The sequence below is a fragment of the Hakea prostrata genome, chromosome 1 (genome assembly GCF_041222555.1).
Source record: "Hakea prostrata isolate BN-2017 chromosome 1, UWA_Hpros_2, whole genome shotgun sequence".
NCBI classification, from domain to species: Eukaryota; Viridiplantae; Streptophyta; class Magnoliopsida; order Proteales; family Proteaceae; genus Hakea; species Hakea prostrata.
In genome coordinates, this window is record NC_142600.1 from 53,490,508 (window position 1) to 53,515,258 (window position 24,751).

General features: G+C 39.5%; 1 protein-coding gene across 4 annotated transcripts in view; it reads left to right on the plus strand.

Annotated features, from left to right (window-relative positions):
- Positions 1 to 24,751, plus strand: part of LOC149029137 (MraZ) — a 122,835-nt gene that overhangs the window by 45,107 nt on the left and 52,977 nt on the right. For all 4 annotated transcript variants that reach the window (XM_089140534.1, XM_089140543.1, XM_089140551.1 and 1 more), the window contains one exon: positions 3,574 to 3,782. In XM_089140534.1, the coding sequence (XP_088996660.1) occupies positions 3,574 to 3,782 (209 nt within the window). The remainder of the gene's footprint in view (positions 1 to 3,573; positions 3,783 to 24,751) is intronic.

Below are 24,751 nucleotides of genomic sequence, written 5' to 3' on the forward strand. Positions count from 1 at the left end.
GCAATCAAGTAGTAAAAATTAAGTAGAGTATCGATCCCACGGAGAATATTATCATTGAATCTCAATGTAAAAGAGATACTAATCTAAACATGATTGACAAAATTACTTTGATTAATTAACTAATTAAATGAAGGACAAATGAATTAAATAAGAGATCCTAATTTGGAAAGCACTCAATGGAAAGAACTATAATAAGTGGTATGAATGTTGGGAATCAATTTGCCTCCCTTGAATTGGGTTGTGAATGCTACAGCAAAGCTGCAGCACAAGGGATATCGGAGAACCTGGAATGAAATCGCACACGAGTATCTTCTAATCCACATATGGATTAACATCCTACTATAAAACCATCATATTCCTGTGAGGAATTGAACTGAGGATGCGAATTATGCCTGAGGTCCAATGGCAATTATGTGAGGTAGGTGAGTATCCCTACCGTACCCACTAATTAGCTAAACCCACATAAGGATCAAGCTAACTCACGTTATTCAACATTGATCTAGGTCCAATTAACTAAAACCAGAACATTCACTAAAGGATGGTCAATTGATAAATGAAATTACTCAAAAACATGCATGTTGAACACACCAATAATAAAGTGTGCTACAACAAAGTTATAGAAAACTAAATAATCATAGCTCAAATCACAGATTAGATACTCTTATCATCCTAACAAAATAAGAAACTAGCTCATATTAAGGTTCAAATACAGAGAAATAAATGCAGCCATTAAAAGAGTTCAACTAGAATATAAAGAAGTAGAAAATTTAAAACCTAATAGAGAACTAGGAAAATGCTTTAGAATGCTCTAGCTCCCGATCTCCAGCGGCTCTTCCTCTTGCCCGAACTCCTTTCTCTCCATATCCGGTTCTTCCTCCTTTCTTTTGGTGGCTCCTTTGCCTCTCTATTACACCCAAACTTTCTCAAGGTGATAGGGTAAAAATGGATTGTAGGATTATAACTTTCTCTTATGAGATCAATGGCTAAGATCCCTCATGTGGTGACAAGAAGAATATCTAATCAGCTAGCCCTTTTTAGTGATTTCACTAGATAATGCCACGTATGTTCAATTTGGAAAAATCATGTTACCACAATGCTGCAGCATCTCTACAGCAAACTGAGTAGACTTGTTTTTTGTTCCTCTTCTATGCCTCATATCATTTCTTCATTCATTATAAGTCTTCTCTTATAATGCCAAGAAAAAGAGGACTGATCAATTCCATATTTAATTAAAGGAAAATTTATGCATAAATGACATAAAAGACCTTTACAAGATTTAAAACACTAAGATTCACTAAACCACAATTTATTGAGTATTAACACTAAAACAAAGAGAAATCACTCTTAAATCAAGCTATCTCAAGTATAAAATCACTAGAATTAACTCTATTTCATAGAGTTATCAATTCTCCATCATCTTCATCCTAGCTTTTTGGAAGTTAGACCCATTATGTGTGATAATTTGGACCACATGATCCATCACATCCTTTAACAAAATATAAATATACTTTGCATCCTTCTTCTCCTGACTTGAGGAACACCGTCTTGCCATCACAGTTCAACATGAAGTTGATGATGGATTGTATAGTGGGAGCATTCCAACCATCACACATAAATGTAACCCCATAATGAGCCCACATAGATTCAAACCCTTGAGGTATGTCTTTAGATCTTCCTTATGCTTTGGCTGGTCTGCATTGTAGACCTAATGTGTAGTTGGCTTCTATGCTCCACTCCTAGCCTTGTAGTAGGGCCCTTGGGCTGCATTTGCTGGAATGTTGTGGTAGAAAAGCCCATTTGGAGAAATCAAATGGACTTTCTCCTCCACATTCCCCCCACATATGGTTCAACTTTTTTTGTCTGTTCTTTGGCCTGTTAAATAGGGTAGGATCTGGCTTCTCATTTGTTGGGATCTCTATCTCTCTGAAACACTGGCTCTTTAGAGGATCCTGCTCCCTTAGCCCTCTAATGCTTCCTTAGCTCATTGAGCCTCTGCTGCTCTCTACTCATCTCCATGTCTTTTATCATCATTGATGTCTTTGCTGACTTAAATAGCCCATACTCCCTTGGCTCCTTTCGATCGAAGTCCTTCTCTCTTAGATCTGGGAGGTTGACTAAGGGGAATTTTGTGCTTACATCACATAGTCCCTTGAAGCCCATTGGTTTGCATCAAATGTCACATCCCTCTCCATGCTTTCATGGTTTAGAGAACCTTAAACCAATGCTTTTTCGCCTAATAATTTCCTCATCCATCGTCACGTGCTCGCTAACCACAATTGTGTCCTTAATTGGAGTGGTTCGGAGATGTGGATCACCTATTTTTCTCTTGTCCCTTCTCCTAACCCATTTGAGAGAAGGTTGTTTCCTACATCTGACCCCATAGACGCTTATGGCTTTGCTTGGGAATGGTTATGCCTCATGAGATCCTTGTCTGGCTACTCCATTTGTGATCTTACTGGAAAGTTGGTGTTTGCCGTAGTTTCACACTTATGGTGGGAGTGCAGCCTAATGGACCTCGGAGCCTAGGTCTTTGAACTTGATTTGGAAAGCCATCTCCTTTGATGTCTCCTTGAAGTCTAGGCTTCAGATGCTTTCACACCCCTTATTTTGTATTCCCCAAGGAGCAAGCATATTGTTGTTTCTTGGGGTCTTGCTTCTCCTTTGTAGTTTCCTCCTAGTAGGCTGTAGGCTTCTCCCCCACCCCTTCATTGAATATTCCCCTCCTTGTTCCTTTTGCTCTGGGGCTTTGGTGATGATTTATTCATCTAATTTTCCTCCAAGGCCAAAAAAGGGGGCTGTAACATTGTTCACGTAAATAGTGTTTTAGCCACTTATGGCTCTTCTAGTAGACCAGTTGCACTGATTTGACCGGATCTAGTGTCTCCAACTGAGGGCCGTTCGGTTCTGCCCTGGTTCTACAAAAAACACAAAATGTTTTTAGATGCACCAAAGATGGTAGAAAGTAGAAGAAATCTATGTTTTTTTTGTTTCTTTTCGCAACACCCACCTCCTAGTGTTGAAACTTGGGAGAATGGACAAATCCTCTAATTCTGTCAAAGATGCCATTGAGACTAGTGACTTAAGTCACTGGTTCAAATGTCTGAACAAGTTTTGACCCATCCCAATTGAGACCGCCTAATTTTGGTCCAGCTAACACATTTGGGTCAAGACAAGGGAGTTTGAAAACCCCACATAAAGGTTTCTTGTGAAGACAGGATATTATTGAAATTTAGGTTTTCGACCCATCTTGGTTGAAATTTGTACGATATTCAATAGTGGAATGTGTTACCACATGGAAGTTCTACAAAGAATTTAGAGAGTAAAAGATTCTAAATTTGTATCAAGGGTGGATTTTCTTACATTGTTAAAGTCAAGCCCTATGTCATGTCCTTGATTTGACCTTGATATTTTGTCTTTAGATTTGAGAAATCATATCTCATTGCTCTAATTACCATAAAAGTTTCTCTTCCTTTAAGATCAAACTTCAGTCTGTTGAAGACATCTTTCAAATTTATGTTAATTCTGACTTTTGTATGCTTTTATCATGAAGATTTTTTTTTCTAAATTGTTCAGGTGGGGAGAGTATTGGATGTCCTGGAAATTCTGGTGCGGCTGGTACTTCTTTTGATGCTACCTTGATGAGTCTTAGGGTTAGCAACAGTAACGTCACAACACAGACTGAAACACCTTTGCTAGACTTCCCCACTGGCCCTCTTTGGTCAAATGTTTTTGTTGAAAACAATGCAAAAGTGTTGGTTCCTTTGCTATGGACTAGAATTCAGGTATTTATGATATATTTTCTTCATTTTGTTCATACTTTATCATGAGCTAATTAAACATGCTTGTTCTCTTGAATTGCCTTACAAATGCTATGCCAAGATGGTTCTCTAACATTCTGTAATTTTATGATCCTACATGTTTATTTGCCTAATGGAATGTTGTGCCAGGTTGAAACACATTTAATGTTCACAATGTGTGCATGATATAAAATATTTCTTTCTTCCTTTAGTAAATGCAAATGTGCACTCAATTTTGGTGGTTGGCTTTGTGAGTTTGTGTAGGAAAGCTTATTTTGATTTCCTAATTTGTTTGAATAGTAATTTCCTTTTATATGTAGTGAAAATATTTATTCTAAACATGATTAAAATGCTTTTCGGTGTTGTGACTGGTTGAGTGATGTAGGCTCAAATGAGTGAGGCCAAGCTGCCAAGATCTGTAGCGCTGGTTTGATTCCAGGCCCAAATAAATGGCTAGGGCAATTTTGGTTGGGGGTGGTGTATATGAATGACCCCTGTCACGTTGGAAGTGGGTGCTTTTAATTCTGTGGATGTGATTGAATCATTCCGATGGGTATGTATGTTGGTTGGGTGCAGCTGAAAAGAGTTAATTCTTGAGATGACTGAAAACCCTACTACCCTTTGTTACCTGGTCGAAAGCAGTCAGAACTGGGTGAAACTTGGATTTAGTTTATGTTTTCTACCTAGGTTATTCTCTGCAAGTTTGGAAGTTGGATGGGAGGATAGAAAGTTATGAAGTTTCTTGATTTTGGGATTTCAAGAAGGGGTTTCAATTCAAGTACTGGAATAACATGGGAGTTGTTGGTCAGTTTATGCTCCAGCTGGGTTCGACGGTGTGAGCATGATGGGGATGTTATGGCTTTAGTTTGGTATAACTTGCTTGGGAGATGTTGGTGTTCTTGATTATGGAGGGAGAGAATGGATCAAATCTGGGGAAGGGGTTTAAAATACAAAATAATGGGAGAAGGGGAACGGGAGTGGGGGGTGATTTGAACCGAATTCAGGGTTTAACATGTTGAAATATTCCCCTAGAATTAGGCTTACTCCAGGATCCTCCCTCTGACAGTAGTCTTCTAGGGCTGTTGATGCTTTAATTGAAGTTTTTTTTTAGGAATTAGGTTTACAAAAGTTAGGGTTACTCCTAGAAGGTTTCAGTCAGGCTTTGGGTTAAATGATCTTGGGTTTTGTAGTCAATACTATGCTGTAATTGTGGTTGCAGGTCTGGGATTGAGTTTAAGTTTAGGTTTTAGGGGTTTGGATGAAGGGTATTAGGGTTTGGCTGCTGCTGCTTGTTAATTTCAGATTAGCGTTTATAGGCTTGGGCTTAGAAAATAGGGTATTGGGTTTTGGTTGGGCTAGGCAGGAGACTATTATTGTTATTTCTATATTTTTCAGGCTAGTCCTTATTGGTTTGGGTTTGGTTTGAAGTATCCTACTTGGCTCAACTAGGGTTAAGGAGAGGTGGAATGGGAATGGGAGTTGACAATGCTAAAAGGGTTTGAAGTGAGGTTTAGGAATTTGGAGTTAAGGTTTTTAGTAAAACTAGGATTCAGGGTTTCTAGTGGTTGAGGATGAAGTGCAGGAAATTCTAAAACCTAATGGAGGGTCTAAGGGTAGGGATAGGGTAAGGGGAGGGGTGCAATCCAACTTGAAGGGAGAGGGTGTGGGTTGGGGATCTAAGAGTTTGAAAGGGAGGGGGTTACCTGTTGTGCAAGGAAGAGGGACTGATCTAACCAGCCCCAGACATCCCAAAAGAGTCAGAAGAGGACTCCTAAGTAGGAAGCCAAACCAAGGGCGGCGGACCAGACATTCCCTGGTTCAAACTGTATTTGGTAAGGTCAAGTCCAGCTTTTATTCTGGATTTTAATTCTGTTTTCTTTTATTATGTTTTGAGTCCAAGTTGGTGAGTAAATTCAGTGCTTGTTTGTTTGTCATTGAGTTGTTTGTTGGTTAGGATTAGGGTTCCTTATCTTAAGGAACCTTATCTTAAAGGTGGTTTTAAGCTGGTTTTATTAGTGGTTGAGACCTATTTTAGTAAGTATTTGTTACTGACGAGTCAAGTTGGATCCCTATTAGTCAGGGAGTCCTTATTAAAGTCTACTTGGGTTTTTGAGGCTATAAATAGCCTAATCATCTGATGTAAGGGACAATCTTGATTACTGAATGAAAGTGAATTGAGATTTGGCTTAAGAAAAGTCGTGGGACCTCTAGGGTGACCTGTGGTTGGGTTGTGTGCACTTGCTCTTCAATTTCGAGATCTTCATCTTCTTCTCCAAAGTCTTCAACTACAAGTTCCAGCAAATTCTCTCAGTTACAGGTAAGTTAAGAGGCCTCCTAACCCCTCCCCCTGCAGTTTCAGACCTACCCTACCCCTCTCTAACTACCGTGGCCTTCACCCTCTTCTTCCCTTCGTCACCGCCTACCTCCCTCCCCTGTCTTACCTTAATCCCCAGCCCCTTTAGACCCTCTTGACCCTCCCCTAGCATCGCCCTAAGCCCTAAAGTCCTTTCCTATAAGCAATTTCCCATTCAGCCCTAGTTACACAATTCTGGAAAATTTCTGCAGCTCATCTTCTTCAACAGAGTTCTGCAGAATTTTTCAAAACCCTAGATTAACCTAATTCAGACCCAAATCCCAACTCCAGCCATCATTTGGACCTTAGAACTACCCCAAAATCCTTCGGTTCATCATTCCCCTTTGCTGGACTTTCCTGGTTTAACCATAAGTCTAGGGAGTTTACCTAATTAACCCTGAACCTAGACCCAGGTTACATTAGGGAAGGGCTGGAGGTGTACTGTACTTGGAAATGAAGGAGGTCTGCCAGACTTGAAGGTTTACTGCTGTACTCGAAGAAAGCTTGCTGAAACACTCTTTAATGGTGGCTGCTGGCCCGACTTCTGTTACGTCCAAACTCGAACTCGATTTTATTATTCAAATTCTTCTTTTTTAATTACAGAGTGGAGGCTTTATTTTTAGCTTAAAAAAGAAACAGATTACTACTGAGACTTGGAAACCTTCTTGACTTTAGACTAACTCTCTAATGCTAAGTATGACTCTAACTTACTAAGCATATCTTACTCTAGAGAGATCCAATTTGGATTATTAGAGTAGATATAAAGTTCTAACAAAAAGTTGACTGAAACTTTATGGGGTTCGGACACAAACTAGAAACCACTCCTAGATAGGGACTCTTTAATAAGACACAAAACTTTGACTCAAATGAGAAAATCAAAATAGGTCTAGGGTCTTGACAACTAGGTGGACTCAGTGGGACCCTTACCTAGGACTCTATGAAAATGAGCAAAATACCCCTGGATCAATTAGGACCGTAGGGTTTGAGGAAGTAACCCTAGGCCCTACAACCCCTGGAATTGATTTGCATCAATTCTCCCCCTCTTGAAAGCATTAATGTTCGATGAATGGGGCATCATCGTTTGAACTTTGAACTTTATGCCTTCCTAGGGTTTGGCTTCTGTACCTCTTGCTGGACTTCTTTGTTTGTAGCTTCACTGTATTGAACCAGAAGGACTTGCTCATTTGGTCCTTAGGGCTTATCTCTGGCCTTTATGCTCAGAGACACATTTGTTCTCCCTCCATGTGATGGCGACATTTTTGTTGAACAACCAGCATGTTCCGAGGATAATATCAGAAAGCTTCATAGGTGTACTACATCTCAACAAATTTCATCGGCGTAGGAGTGAAGAGTCACTGGAACTAGGCATCTGAATGTTACCTCAAGTCGGGCACTATTAAGGAGGGAAAACTTGTATGGTTGGGGGTGCTTTTCTGTCTTAAGTCCTGCTCATTTAACAAAAGCATTTCAAAACTGCATTCACACTGCTGCCACTATCTAAAATAGTCTGCAAGTGGTCCTGCTCTAAGACTGGTATGGAAGATGCTACTTCTCCTCCTATTTTCTCCTTCTCGTGGTACAAGATCTCGCTCTCGAGGGAGATCTCGCCACCTTGAAAACCGAGATCTCGACCATCTTGGCGAGATATACAATTTTTTGGCATCAACTCGGTGGCCCATCTCGGTGGGTTTTAGGGTCCCAATTAGGTTGAAACTTGGTATTTAGCTTATTTAAGGCCTTTCGAACACATTCGTGGTCTTCGATTTGTTAGAAAACAACCCTAAGTATGATTTCTAAGTCTACCCATAGTGTGAAACCGAAATGTTGTAGGATTAGGGAATGCAAGGTTATACAACATGTAATGTAGAACCTTTAAGGCATACAAATGAAAAGAAAGTGTATCAAATGCATCAAGTAACCTAAATGTTATTAAAATTCCATCCATTTGAGTATCACAATCTCAATTTCAAGAATAGAATAAAAAATTATACAACCATTAGAAGTTCTTAAGTCATCAAATCATAAGTTCATAAAACAAGCAGAGAATGATTGATCTTCCTTCGATGTTGTAGATGTGCTAAGAGTAGTTGTAATGAAAATCCAGCCAAAATCCACAAAAAAAGGCAAAAATTGAGACTTCCAACAAGATTCAGAGCAAGATATGGCGAGATATGGCGAGATCTCGAGCGAGATATCCCAACTCTTTGCTCTCAACCTCCATCTTGTCTCGCCTATTTGAAAAAACGAGATATCTCACGAGATCTTGAGATCTCCCACCATGCTCCTTCTGACTCTGTAACGAGGATCTTTGACATCATGTTTAAGTATGATTTTGGATTTGGGCAATCCTCTAGATCCTTTGGCTTTGGCTCTAGCGGAGGGCAAACTACCTCCTCTTATGGATTCTGCTGGTTGGTGTCATAGACTGCTACTTCCCTTCTTTTAGGGCACTCTTTGGCAAAGTGCCCTCTTTCATGATCGTAGAAGCACTCTCATGGGTTGTTGTTGAAACTTGAATCTCTGTTCTAGCTGAATTCGGCACCTTAGGAGGGACTGTAGACTGTGGTAGATGTTGTATAAGTTTTGTTTGTGGTAGGGTCCCTCCTAAAGTCCTAATTGGGTTGCTCCTTTTGAGCTAGTAGAGTCTTTGCACGTGGGGCTTTGTCAACAAGTCTCTGAGGTCTTGTGTGTCTGTCACACCTAAGGTCACTTGTATCTCATACTTCAGATCAAGCCTGAATCGAATTTATGATTTGTTGTTTGCTTTTTCGAGTCCCTGTCTTGGAGGTTAGTAAGTGAAACTGCTCTATGTAATCGGCTGCTGACATGGTTCCCTGTTTTACAGTATGGAATTGCTCCTGGAGCCTGGTTTTTGTATTGTTCAGGTAGGTATTTCACAGTCAATTCTCTCCTCATCTGGTTCCCAGTGGTAAGCTCTCTACCCTCATAGTACAATTCCCTCTTCATAGTGTTCCACCAATTCCTGGCTGCCCTACAAGTTTGGTCTTTGCTAATCTCATCTTTCAATCTTCTGATAGCTCGTACCAGTCAAAGTAATCATCTAGGGCAGCTCTCTAATCATAGAAAACTTAGGGGGTCTACGGATCCATTGAACACTTTTAATTCTAATTTTACCTTGTGGTGGTCTGTTCCTCTTCTCTGTTCTTTGCTAATCTCATCTTCCAACTTCTGATAGCTCATACCAGTCAAAGTTATCATCTTCGGCAGCTCTCTAATCATAGAAAACTTAGGGGGTCTAGGGATCCATTGAACTCTTTTAATTCTAATTTTACATTGTGGTGGTCTGTACCTCTTCTCTGTTTTTGGGCCCCCAATAAAGTGTGATTGAATATGCTCCTCTGGGGTGGCTGGGGTTAGATTTATCTGCAGTGTGGCATCTCCTCTATTTCATATCTGTCAAACATAGGCTTGTCATACCTTGACTCTATAGTTTGGCCATTCCTCTCTCTCTCATCTTTGTAAGCCCTTGGGTAACAAGGCTTTCCTTGAGTTTCATCTTTGAATCTGTAGGCTCCAATAATCTCTCCACGATGAGGCACATAAATCTAGGAATTCAACCTTGGGGCTGGTGGTGGAGTCTATATGTGATCATCTCTGTTGACTCTGTTCTAAGATGGTAACCCTGATAGACAAGTCTTGCTCTTGAGTTGCCAGTCCCTGCCCTTGTGCTAGCATCTCATTCTGTGTCTTTTGGATGTTCTCCTGTTTCTTGGCAATTGCTGGTTCGTTCATAGCTCTGATACCAAATTGATGTGAACCAAATTCTAGGGTTTAACTTGTTGAAATATTGCCCCAGTATTGGGCTCACTCCAAGATCCTCTTTCTGAAAACCAGCACTCATCTAGGGCTGTAGATGCTTTGAATTGAAGATTTCTTGGAAGAATTAGAATTTACAATAGTTAGGGTTAGGCCTAGAAGGTGTTGGCCTGGCCTAGGGTTAAAGAAACTCTGGTGTTGGACTCAATTAGGATGGAGGATATTAGGGTTCTGCTGCTTCTGTGTTAATTTCAGGTTAGGGCCTAGAAAAAAGGCTATTGGGTCTCAGTTGGGCTAGGGAAGGGACTGTTATTGTTATTTTATATTTTATATTTTTCAGGTTAGTCCTAATTGTTCTGGGTTTGGTTTTAAGTATCCTACTTGGGTTAGGAGTCTTAGGGTTAAGGAGAGGTGGAATGGGAGTGGGAGTTGGTAATGCTGAAAGGGTTTGAAGTGAGGTAAGGAATTTGGTAGTTACAAGGTTTTCATTAAAACTAGGATTTAGGGTTTCTACTGGTTTAAGAAGTGCTGGAAATTCTGAAACCTAATGGAGGAATGTTTAATGGAGGTTCTATCGGTGGGGATAGGGTAAGGGGAGGGGTGCAATCAAACAACTAGAAGGGGGAGGGGGTGGGTTGGGGTTGGGGATCTAAGAGTTTGGAAGGGAGGGGGATAGCTCCTGCTGCAAGGAAGGGGGAAGGGCCGGGGGTGCTTGCATTGGGTTAGGGTAGAGGGAGATGGGGTTGGAAGGGGGTGGGGGTGTACTGTACTGGGGAATGAAGGGGGGCCACTGGACTTGAAGTTTTACTGCTGTACTCAAAGAAAGCTTGCTGAAAAACTATTTAATGGCAGCTGCAGGCCTCCACAAGGAAGCCCACGACTTCTAATACCTCTTAACTCAATCTTAATTTTATTATTCAAATTCAACTTTTGTAATGGTAGAGGTTGGAGGCTTTATTTATAGCGTAGAAAAGAATCAAACGAATTATAAGTATGACTCTAACTAGTGATGCCCACTCTAGAGAGATCCAATTTGTATTCTATGTATATATGGAGTCCTAATAAAAAGTAGACTGCAACTTGGGGATTCTAGCAAATACTAGAAATCACACGTAGAGAAGGATTCTTCAATAAAATACAAAATAATACTCAAATGAGAAAATAAAAATAGATCTTGGGTGCTGACAACTATCTGTATTCAATGGGACCTTGACCTAGGACTATAAAATTTGTAAAAATTACCAAAATACCCCTAAAACAATTAGGCTGTAAGGTTTGGGGAAGTAATACACAAATTTTTTTCTATTTCCTTTTCCGACTCAGAGTGGGACTTAACTAGATTGTAACTATAAATACCTTATTAGGGCTTATGAATCAATTATCTTGAGCAATATCTCTCCAAATTACAACATGGTACCAATCCATGTTAGACATGGGGTTCCAACACCCCCAGGTTTCAAAGAACTAGAATAGCTTCAGCCACCATCTCTCGCCTTTGTAACTCCACTCCTACCTCTATCAACACCTCCAACAGATCTTATTCACCCATAAACACCATCGTAGACCCCTGTACAACCATTCCAGCCGAATACTTTTTTTTTTAAACCCAGCGATTGACCCTAGAAGAGTCGCTGCAACTTTCTGACTCTTCTAGGGCCATTGCCTGCCTTTTTAGTTCCCAACCTACCCATTATCATTCCTATGAGTGTCGTCTGCTTCTTACGACTCTTCTAGGATGATAAGAATTCCAGAAACTAAAATAGAAATATTCTTTGTTTGTCCTTCAACTTGCGGTAGTGTTGGTTGAGTACTACTAGGAGTCGAACTCTATTAGAGATTTTATTCATGTAGTTTTTTATTTTCTTGTTACCCAGGTAAGGGTATTTATTTAATAGTGTTCTTTCTACTTTATTATAAATAGAGGGTTTGAGATCACATTGATCAATACAAACCATTCTACTAATATTGTGTTTCTCAACATGGCATCAGAGCCTAAGTTCTACTAGGGAAGGGGAAAAAAAAGAAAAACCCATTGCAGTTCTTCAAACCCATTGCATTTCTCAAATTTTTTTCAAAAACCCATTGCAATTCTTCAGTTCTGCCTTCTTTTCCAGCAGCTCTTCAGTTCCGCCTCGAGACGATTAGGGAAGTACAAGAACAGAAAAAAAAAGGGAAAGCAAAAGAGAAGAAGCAATCTGCCGCTGCACTAGCGCTTCTCCTGTCTTGCTGCACTAGCGCTGCTCCTGTCTTGCTGCACTAGCGCTGCTCCTGTCTTGCTGCACTACCGCTGCTCTGCAACACCACCTTCGATGCTGCAATACAGTGAGTTATTTCCTCTGCTTTCCTCTATTTTTCCGCCGCTGCACTACCACTGCTCTTGCCTTTAATTGAACCATACTCTGGTTTTTTTCCCCTCCTCCCTGGGATTTGAAGCAAAACAAACAATAATGATGTTTGAGGGGTTTAGTTTGTAAATTTACATTCTTTTAGGGATCTATTAGTAAATTTGCATATTTTCAGGGGCCTATATGTAAATGTGCATAGTTTCAGGGACTTATGTGTAAATTTGCATATTTTCATGGACCTATTTGTAAAATTGCATAGTTTCAGGGCCGTATGTGTAAATTATCATAGTTTTAGGGACCTAATTGCAAATTCGAATTTTCCAGTGGCTTATTTGTAATTTCCCATAGTTAAAAAGAAATTGTATTCTTTATAAGCATTTTTTGAATCCTATCATTTGTTTGGTTGGTTTGGCTATTGCATTCTGCGACGTTTCAGTTACTTTGAAAGGGTGAAGACTGAAGAACTGCAAACAATTTTTTTCAACATGGCGACTACCAATGGTACTACTGCTCCCACTAGATTCGAACATTACCCCACTCTTCATCCTCTTTCGGTAAGATTTGATGGAACAAATTATTTGATTTGGTCTAGATCTGCTTACCTGACTATTATGGGAAGAGGACTAGTTGGACACATTACATGCACCACTATCAAACCTACTACCACAGGTTTTTCACATGACAAATGGATCTCAAATGACTCTCTTATTATGTCATTCCTTTTGAATTCCATGCATCCAAATATTGCCCAGGGATACCTATTACTTGATACTGCATCCCAAATCTGGAAGGCTACTACTGAAACATATGGACAGTTAGAGAATGATGCACAGGTTTACGAGCTACGAAAGAAATTTCATAAGACTACCCAAATAGAACTGACTGTGGCCCAATATTATGCTTAGTTGCAATCTCTTTGGTAGGAGTTGGATCATTATGGGGATTATCACCCCACTAACCCAGATGATGTGACTACTTATAGGAAGCACGTTGATAAGATTTGGGTATGACTTCTTGGCAAGATTGAATGTGGAGTACGATCAGATCAGAATGAAAGTATTAAGTTGTTCTCCCTTTTCTAAACTATAACAATTTTATGCCCTTGTTTAGTGTGAGGAAAGCCGTCGATTAGCTATGCTTCATGCTCCTATTGTTAAGAAATCAACCTTACAGTCTGTTAGCATTAAAACTGATTTGGCTATGGAGATTATCAAGTGTGAGCACTGTCACAAACCATATTATACCAAAGGCCAATTGTTGGAAGCTTCATGGGAAACTTGTTGATTTTGAAAAAAGAGCACAAAAAAGGGAAAAACCGAAGGCTAATCTTTCTGAGACAGTTTCCACAACACCCCTTGTAGACATTGATTTTTCACAAGAGTTAGTTACTTTGTGATGTATTTTGGAGTCTTCCAACTGCTGGTACAACCTCTACTACTGCTTCCTCCACTACCCATTGGTACCTTGCTACTTCAGGTAAAACTCATATTGGCTACCATGTTTTTTTAGTTTTTGCTCCCTGGATCATTGATATAGGAGGCACAGATCATATAATATGTTCATCGTCCTTTTTCTTACATTATGTTCCAACTTCTCGAAAAAATAAAGTTCGCATTGTTAATGGCTCCTATTCTTCCATTGTTGGAAAATGGACAATTCAGCATTCTCCATCACTTTCTTTGTTTAAAGTTTTACACGTTCCCTCTTTCTCTACTAACTTGCTCTCTATCAGTAGTCTTATACATGACATGAATTGTAAAGTGATTTTTTCCCCATCTTACTGTGTCTTCCAAGATCTGGTAATTGGGAAGGAGATTGGATGTCGTAAACTAGACAATGGACTTTATCTGTTGGAGCCAATTGGATGATCTACTTCTGCTCTGACTGCATCTCCTAATTAGGTTTATTCTGTAATATCAGACCTTCAGCAATGGCACTGTAGGCTAGATCACCCCCCTCTAGGAACTCTTAAGATAGTATTTCCTGATTTAGTTTCTTCTTGTAATGAAGATGATTTTTTTTGTGAAGCCTGCATTTTTGCGAAGCAAACTCGTTCTTACTTATTTGCCTTCTCTTCATATTAGAAAAACTATTCATTTTTTGCTAATTCATACTGATGTGTGGGGCCCTTGCCGGCGTTTGTCTATTGCTGGCCATAGGTACTTTGTTACTTTTATTGATTGTCACACTCATTCTAGTTGGATTTATCTTTGAAAACAAAAAAAAGAGGGTTTTTATGTTTTTGTGATTTTCATAATATGATTAAAACTCAATTCAATGCCACTGTGAAGATCCTTCACAGTGCCAATAGCACATAGTATATTGATGGTGAATTTCAGAGATATCTCTCTGACTCTGGCATAATATACCAGACCAGTTGTATTGATACAGTTGCTCAAAATGGGGTTGCTGAAAGAAAGAATTGGAATCTTCTAGAGATAGCCCGTTCACTTATGATTGCTATGAATGTCCCTGACCAATGTTGGAGTGATGCTATACTTACTGCTTCTTATCTTATGAATAGGTTTCCAATAGGATAGTTGATTTTAAATGTCTTAATGAGCTTCTCCAGTGAACCACTTCTTTTGTTATTCCCTGAAAGGTTTTTGGATGTGTATGTTGTGCTAGAATCACAGCCTATCAAAGTAAGGTGGCTCCTCATGGCCTATGCTGCATTTTTCTAGGGTATTCAGTTGCTAAAAAAGCGTACAAATGTTATCATCCTTCTTCCAGGAAAACCATTGTCTCCATGGATGTAATTTTTAATAAGTCTTGCGCTTACTATACACCTCTCCAGGGGGACAGTCTTAGAGGAGAGGTGCTTTTTCCAACTCTAGACCTTTCTATCACACCACCACAACACAACTTAAGAGTTCAAGAAGTGTTTCCTGACCAGGGGGAAACTTCAGCCAGTATACCTGAGGACTTTAACTCTCCCCCTTCGTTTTCTGAACCATATGAAGAATCTGGTCAGGGGGAGACCACTCCTGTGAGGCACACTATTGAGGTCTTTCAAAACAAGATTGACCAAAATAAGGAGGTGCAGACTTATCAGAGGAAGAATTACAACCGGCTAAAGCAGGTGAAGAAAGGTGACACGTTACCACTTCGGTCTGCTACTCCAGAATCAGATTTTACTGTTCCCCTTGTCCCACATCAGGCCAGACATCACTTATGCTATGGGGATAGTGAGCCAATTCATGCATGATCCTTATTTAGCTCATATGAAGATTGTTACCATAATACTACAATAGTTGAAGGGAACTCCTGGAAAAGGAATACTTTTGTCACCCAGTGATAATCTATGAGTAGAAGCATACACTGATGCAAACTGGGTTGGATCTCCTGACAGGAAGTCAATTTCAGGTTACTGTACCTTTGTTGGAGGTAATTTAATTACTTAGAGAAGTAAAAACAGAATGTGATAGTTTTATCTAGTACTGAAGTTGAATATAGAGCTATGGTTCATAGAGTTTGTGAGCTACTATGGTTGAAAGGCTTGCTAGAAGATATTGGAGTCCAAGTTCCAAACCCTATAATGTTATATTGTGACAACAAGGCTACCATTAGTATTGCCAATAATCTTGTACAACATGATCGAACTAAGCAAATAAAATTGACAGTTTTTTTGTCAAAGGAAAGCTGGAACAAGGGCTCATCTGCATGCCTTTTGTGAGGTCTGGAGACCAAGTGGCAGACATTTTCACTAAGGGTTTGAAAGAAGGAGATTTCCTTCCTATTGTAGGCAAGTTGGGCATGACTAAGATCTATGCCTCAACTTGAGGGGGGAGTGTTGGTTGAGTACTACTAGGAGTCCAACTTTATTAGAGTTTTTATTCATGTAATTTTCTATTTTTTTGTTACCTAAGTAAGGGTATTTATGTAATAGTGTTCTTTGCATTTTATTATAAATAGCGGGCTTGAGATCACATTGATCAATATAAGCCATTCTACCAACATTGTGTTTCTCAACAGGTAGTGTTTAACAACTTTTTTTCAACCAAATAGCCTTCTAAACCCATCACCTTTCACATTCAAACCCATCAGATGTCTTTTGAGCCTTTAACGATTGTTAAGAATGGTTCTGGGTGCATCACAGGTAGCACCTAAAGTTTTTTGAGTTCGCAGGGGCCTATTTTGTAGATTTGAATAGTTCTAGGGGGCAATTGTAGCAAATTCAAATAGTTTTAGGGATCTTTTTGTAAGTTCATATATTACCAGGGACTTTTGTGCAAATTCAAATAGTTTTAGGGATCTATTTGTAAATTTAGATATTATTAGGGGTTTCTGTGTAAATTCAAGTAGTTTTAGGATCTATTGATAAATTTTAATGGTTCTAGGGAGCTGTTTGTAAATTTGAGTGAATTCTATTTTCGATGGCTGATTCCACATCTCCGTTATCTGATACATTTGAAGAGTCTCCATGTCTTCCATTCATAGGAATCGTGAGTTTTCTCTACTTCATATGACTACTGTGAAACTTAATGGGATAAATTATCTTAGATGGTCTCGTTCAGTTTCTTTTACTGTTTGTGCTCGTGGTTTATTGGCCATTTTGATGGGACTTCTACCAAACCTTCCACATCTGGTTTGCAAGTTTCCAAGTGGCACACAAATGAATGCTTGGTCATGGGTTTTCTCATTAGCTCCATTGAATCAAGCATAGTAGAGGGTTATCTCCTCCTTCCTGATGCGCAACTATTTGGAAAGTTGCTAAGGATACATACTCTAAAGTTGGTATTGATGCACAGTGCTTTGAAATTAGACAAAAGATGAATCAGTTGCAGTAGAAAGACCTTACTCTTTCTCAGTACTATAACACTCTTCGAGGATATTACTAGACTTTAGATTTCTTTGGAAGTTTACACCGAAGACTGCTGAAGATGCTATTGCCTATTAACAATGGGAAGATAAACAAAGAGTTTATGATTTTTTGACAGGATTGAATATAGAATTTGATAAAATTCACGCACAGATCCTTTCTGGAGAGCCTTTCCCTTTTCTTGCTCAAGCTTATGCCATGGTAGATACAGAGGACAGTTGATGGACAACTATGGTACACACTCAGACATCTAGTAGATTTCTATTAGTGGCTGGTTCTGGCAATAATAAATATGGTTTTAGTGATTTTCACCCTCCAATAAAGTGCGAGTATTGTGGATAAGAGCGTCATACAAAGAACAAGTGTTGGAAGTTGCACGGACGTCCAACAAATTCCCATGGAGGAGGGTAGGAATGAGAACAAGGCAGCAATCAAACATCTGGCAAATCAAGTCGGTTCGACACCTTGAGTACTCCAACACCTATTTCCTCAAATGAGCTCCAACACCTTCGCTAGTTGATGTCCAGACTTGACTCATCTTCTCTAATATCGATTGCCAGGGCGAGTGTAGCTTCTACCATTGTTCCCTCTGCTGATCCACAAATCCCTATAGGTATTTTTGGTTGTCACAGTGTGAATTTGGCTTATCCCTCCTGGATAATTAACAAGCTCGTCTACTCCATACTTATTCACTTGTTCCTTTTGCTCATGAACTTCAAATGGCTGATGGGTCTCTCTCGCCGATCTCTAGGAAGGGATCCATTATTTGTTCGTCTTCTCTTAACCTATCTAATGTCTTGCATGTTCCTAAAGGTTTCAGCTAATCTTTTATTTATTAGTAGTCTTACTCGTGATATGAACTGCAAAATAACTTTTTTTCCTTCTCATTGTGTGTTTTTGGACCTAGAGACGAGGAATACGATTTGCAGTGGTAGACAGAAAGGGGGGCTCTACTTGTTGGTTGGGTCCCCATCAACTCTTTCTACGGCCTCTAGTTCCACCTCTCCTGCACTCTTTACCTTATTACATTGGCATTGTCGTCTTGGCCACGTTCCTTTACCTATTTTGTTTAAGTTATATCCTAATTTGATTAAAAGATGTAATTTGAATGATTTTTATTGTGAGACCTGTATTTTGACCAAACAGATCAGGCATGTTTACCCTATTTCAGATCATCGTAGTAAAATTCCTTTTTCAGTCATTCACTTTGACGAGTGGGATCCTTTTTGGACCGTGTCTTTATCTGATCATAGATGGTTTGTCAGCATTATTAACTGTTGCACTAAGACCACTTCTCCTACATTTTTTACATTATTGCAGTGGCATCATCGTCTTGGCCACGTTCCTTTACCTATCTTGTCTAAGTTATTTCCTAATTTGATTAAAATATGTAATTTGAATGATTTTATTGTGAGGCTTGTATATTGGCCAAACAGTTTAGGCATGTTTACCTCATTTCAGATCATTGTAGTAAAATTCCTTTTTTAGTCATTCACTCTGATGTGTTCCTTCTTGAATCTTGTCTTTATTTGAACATAAATGGTTTGTTACCTTTATTGAATATTGTACTAGGACCACATGGGTTTACTTTACCAAAAAAGTGACATTTTCTTGTGCTTTCAAAATTTTCATAATATTGTTAGGACTCAGTTTGGGGTGACAGTCAAAAACCTTCGTACGGATAAAGGAACTAAGTAATTGGGTGGAACATTCCCTTCATACTTAGCAAACCATGGCATCATACAGTAGACTAGTTGCATTGACACTCCACCTCAAAATGGGGTTGCCAAACACAAGAATAGACATCTGCTTAAGGTAGCACGTTCCCTTATGTTTACTATGCATATGCCTCCTCGTTTTTGGGGTGACACAGTTCTTACTGCAACATATTTAGTTAATCAAATGCCTTCCTAAGTTTTAAACCAACGCTGTCTCCTTGAAGTTCTTCTGGGGACAACAACCTTTACTATGCCACCTAAGATTTTTGGATGTGTTGCCTTTGTCCGAAACCACCATGTTCATGGTAAGTTGGATCCTCGCGGGTTAAAGTTCATTTTCTTGGGTTATCTTCCTACACAGAAGGGTATAAGTGTTATCATCCTAGTTCTTGTTGTTTCTTCGTTTTTATGGATGTTGTGTTCTAGGAACAAATTCCTTATTTCCCCCCTACACCTCTTCAGGAGTGAGTCTTAGTGAAGAGGTTGTCGTGTTGATCCCTCCTTCCGATATTTCTCATGAGATTCCTGCAGATGATCCTCCTTTGGAAGATGGAGTGATTGGACAAGAACAGTTGGTGGATCATGTGCAGGGGGAGACTAGACCTCTGAAGTCCTATCAAAGGAAGCAACGAGTGACCCCTTCTGAACCAAGCCAATTAAAAGCTTCAGTTTCTGGCCTTGAATAATCCGTTCCTCTAGGTGAGTCTGTTTTGACCCTTCTTCTGATTCTACTTTGGACTTACCAATTGCATTAAGAAAGTAGCCTCGAACTTGCGCCAAACATCCTATTTCCATTATGTTTCATATCAGTCCCTATCCCTATAATCTTAACGTTTTATTTCCTTTTTGTCCTCTACTTTTGTTCTAGCACTTGGCAGGAAGGAAGCTATGGATGAGGAAATGCAAGCTCTGGAGAAAAACAAAACATGGGATTTAGTGACTTTGCCTAAAGGAAAGTGGACTATTGGGTGCAAACAGGTGTTCGTGATCAAACACAAAGCAGATGGGATTTGTTGAAAGGTACAAAGCAAGATTGGTGGCCAAAGGCTTTACTCAGACTTTTGGTATTGACTACTAGGAGACATTTGCTCCTATTGTCAAGATGAATATAGTACATACTATTCTTTCACGTGCAGTTAATAAAGGGTGGAGTTTACAACAGTTAGATGTGAAGAATGCCTTTTTGCGTGAAGAACTCCAAAAGGAGGTATACATGGATGTACCACTAGGGTATTCTATTGCTGAGACTCGTGGGAAAGTGTGCAAGCTAAAGTGGGCTTTATACGGTTTGAAGCAATCTCCAAGAGCATGGTTTGGAAGGTTCTATAAGGCAATGATATCTAATGGCTATATGCAGAGCAATGCTAACCACACTTTGTTCATTGAAAGAGATGGTTCCCCCATTGTTGCACTTTTAGTATATGTGAATGATATTGTGGTCACAGGCAGTAGCGAGGATGAGATTTCAGCATTGAAGACTTTTTTGGGAACCAAATTTGAGATCAAAGAATTGGGGAAACTAAGATATTTCCTAGGTTTGGAATTGACATATTCTGCTAGTGGTGTATCTCTATCTCAGAAGAAGTATACATTGGATCTTCTTGAGGAAACTGAGAGGCTAGGATGTAAGCTTGCTAAGACTCCTATTGAGCCTAACCTACACTTGAAGACAAAGGAAGGAGAACAAGATGACAAGACAAGGTATAAAAAATTAGTGGGTCAAAAATTTGTGGGAAGGTTGATCTATTTATCTCACACTAGGCCTGACATCACATTTGGTGTTAGTCTTGTTAGCTGGTATATGCATGATCCCTACTCCTCATACTTGGATGTAGGATAGCTGATTTTTAGGTACTTAATAGTCCACTCCAGGGAAGGGGTTTTTTAATTTCAGCTTATGGACATTTGAAGATTGAGGCATATACAGATGCAGACTGGGCAGGATGTCCAGCCGATAGTAGGTATACCTCTGGGTATTGTGTGTATGTGGGAGGTAACCTTGTGACTTGGAGAAACAAGAAACAGGTAGTGGTTGTGAGGTCGAGTGCTGAGGTTGAGTTTAGGGCATTTGTGAGGTACTTTGGCTGAAAGGGCTGCTTCAGGAGGTTTAGACGGATTTAGAGGTTTCTATCAGTTGTAGTCTGATAGTAAGTCAGCGATCAACATAGCTCACAACTTAGTACGGCATGACATGACTAAGCATGTTGAGATTAACAGACATTTCATCAAAAAGAAGGTTGAGGCTGGGTTGATCCATATCACCTTTGTTACTTCAAACAAGCAGCTGGCTGATGTGCTCTCAAAGAGCTTAAGCACGAGGTATTCAACAGTATTATTAGCAAGTTAGGCATGATAAATATCTATGCTCATTGCTCAACTAAGGGGGAGTGTTGAAAGTACAGATTGAGGTTTTCTAATTAGAATAGGATTGCGTTTCCTAGTAAATCTAGAGTTAGTTTTTCAGTTTTTTTTTCTATTTCCTTTTCCCACTCAGAGTGGGACTTGACTAGATTGTAACTATAAATACCCTATTGGGGTCTATGAATCAATTACCTTTTGAGCAATACCTCTCCAAATTACAACAAGATGCTTAGACTGAGTGGAGATGGAGTTGTAGAAAGCTGTCCTTTCAGCCATGGGAAGAGGCCAGGCTCGACTTTACCTTGGAACTTAGTGCTCTTCAATCTAGGACCTACTGTTCTAAATATAATCTATTGCAACAGAAAAGACTCAAAAAGGGTACTCGGATTCTGGACTTCATTAATTATCTCATGTGTTGCCTTCCATTGAACAAATAGGCTACTTTTAACAAGAAACCTGGATTCTAATGGGAATGGATTCCTAAGAAACAAATAAAGGAGTTCTAGTTGAACTGAAATTCCTAACTAATTCTAACTGACCTAGACCATTAAATCAGCCAACTAAGTAGGTCTTTCTAACTTGGATCTTTACATGGACCAGGACCCAAAAACATGGCCTTTTTGAAACTTAGAAGTGACTCAAATAAGACAAATACCCCTCTGATTGGGAAGAATTACTAAACTTCCAGTGTCCGTTTGAACTATGCTTAAATCATTAAAAAAAAAACTAATTATGTGCTGCTGGGCAGCAAACCTAGGGATCTTTCCTAGTCATGGCCTTCCATTTGGTATGTGAAGGCTTGGCTCCTACCTCATTGAGTTTCTGGTGTGTAGTTGGTGTCATGCACCACCTAGACCCAACGAACTCCGGTGTGACTGGATGTTCCACACATTCACTCAAGCACACATTCAATGCAATTTAACATAACCACATAACAGGTCACAAATCACTATAAGATCAAAATTGTATTTGAAGATAATCATAAATTACTTTATATCATTGTAAAAGGTACCTAATTGTTTCCTTAAACACATCCATTTTCTTCTTTACACTAAAAGATAACCATTTCAAGTAGTATTACAAATTATTCTTACAAAGTGTTTTCCAAGTACGATGGCTGATGTGAATGGGGATCTAGGGTATTGTTGCTGATCCGCTCTAGGATTCTTTTCCTGAGAATCAGCAGTCTTCTAGGGTCTGTAGTACCCTACAGTTGAAGGTAATTGACTTTTTATTTTTTATTTTTTTATGGGTTCCAGGGTTGGACAAGGGTTAGCGTTACATTCACCCAGGCTTTAGAGTCTAGGGTTTTGCAATTCAAGCTTGGAACTATGCTGTAGTGTTAAGTTCAGATCTGGAACTTCAAGTTTGGAGTTTTGGATTCTAGGGTTTTATGAGGATTAGGGTTTCTAGGGTTTGGATTGAGGCTAGGGATAGGTTGAGTTTTCAACAGGTGGTGTAGAAGCTTACTCTAAAAGGGTTTAGGATTTGCTTGATGGATTCATGAGCTTTAGGGTTTTGAAGTTTTTAGGGTTACGGTTTCCTAATAAAGACAAGTTGCAGAAAATTCTATGGTTTGGAGATGAAGAATGGGGCTGGAACTTTAGGTCGAAGGTAGCGATGGGGGAGGAAGGTCTAAATCCTAAAGGGGGTGGGTATAAGCCAAGGGGTTAGGGTGTGGCTTCAATTCCGAAATACTTTGAATGCTGGAACTTCCAGGGTTGCCGCAAGTTAGAGGAAGAAGAAGAAAAATAGAAAAGAGAGAGGGAAGGTCTGGAAATGTTATCCTAGGGCTGGGGAGGGAAGGGGGATTGGAGATTAGGGCTTGGGGAGGGCATATGATGATGCCTCAGTGTTTGGGAGGGGGGGGGGATGATTTTTGATGGGGGAAGGGGCTGTAATGGTATAACCTAGGGTTTCAGGGATTGGGAAATCCTGTGCATGAGGGAAGAAGAAGAGAGAGAGTTGGGTTTCGGTGTGGGGCTTGACTGCACTTACTTGAGGAAGAAGAAGGGGCCTTGAAGATCCATGTAGCTGCAGAATTCATCCTCTCCTCTCCTCCAACCCCCCCCCCCCAAAAAAAAAAAAAAAAAAAAAAAAAGAAAAAAAAGAAAAGAAAATAAACCCACCCACACAGCTGCAAGTTCTCTCTAAGGGAATCCATTACTCCTAACTTTTTGCTCCTTCAAATCTCAGCTCTATTTCATTAATCATAATCTGCCTTTACAATCTAAGAGGCTTATTTATAGATCCTTCTTATTCTCTGCTCCTTGAGATCTCAGCTTTATTTCATTAATCATAAGCTGCCTTTTACAATCTGAAGAGGCTAATTTATAGCCTTTAAGAAGGATGGGACAACTTCAGAAATGAAATCATACTAGGACTTTTAACATGCAATCAAACTAAAACTCGTAAGACTTCAACTCACACAAGGAACCTTCATTACTTTACTTTAGAGGAATCCAATTTGAATTCCAAGAGTGGATGTAGATTCCTTGCAAGGAGTAGGACAACTCTAGAAGACTGCTTCACATACTAGGAATCCAACTCTAATTAGGACTCTTTAGTAACTTGCAGAATAAAGACTCAAATTTGAAAATAAAAATAGATCTAGGGTCCCAAAAACATCCTTGGACTATTTAACCCTACTTGCACTCAACTGAAAACTGCAAAATTACAAAAATACCCCTGGGTTGGCTGAAATTCCCTGGGTTGCTGGTCGGGTGGTATTGGTAGACTTCCTGGGCCCTTTTTGGGGGGCTTGGATCTGGTTTACATCAATGCCCCAAAGCCTCCTAGGATGCATGTCTCTTGTATGGATGGAGTGATACTCCTTGAACTCCAGACTCCAAAGATCTTACCTAAGAATTGCCAAGGGGGTTGGGTCCTCACCAATTGGTGCATGTCATCTATTTTTGTATCAACAACTATAGTAGAGAGACCTCAATCTTAAGAGATGAGCTTGTGATTAGGTTTTTTATTTAGATTAAGTTTTTGATTTAGTAAGTTACAAGTAGGGGAAAACAATTCTTAATAGTATGTACAAAAAAAAAAAAAAAAAAGCAGCTGATTTAGTAGCATTGGCCACAATAAGTGCTCGGTGTCATTATGTTAATAAAAAATGGCTCAGTGATATGTCAACAATGTGATCCACTATAGAAACGAGACTTCATAAGTTCAGAGACCTTAGAGCGGAACAAAGGACAACAAGACTCAACTGTCTCCTGAAGAGAGATGCAGCAATGTTGAAAAGACAACTATCTCACTTGCAAGCATATTTGGGTGGAATCCAATATATGACGGGGTTGCCCAATATTGTAATCATTGTTGGTCAGCAAGAAGAATATACAGCTCTTCGAGAATGTGTGACTTCAGGAATTCCAACAATTTGTTTAATTGATACTAATTGTGACCCTGGATCTCGCAGATATTTCAATTGCAGCGGATGATGACGCTATTGCTTCAACGACTAATTCTTACAAATTAGCATCCACGATTTTTGAGGGCCATTCTAGCTATATAAGAAATTGTTGGTTAATAATAAGATAAATCAATTATTTCGGGAACTCCATAGATTT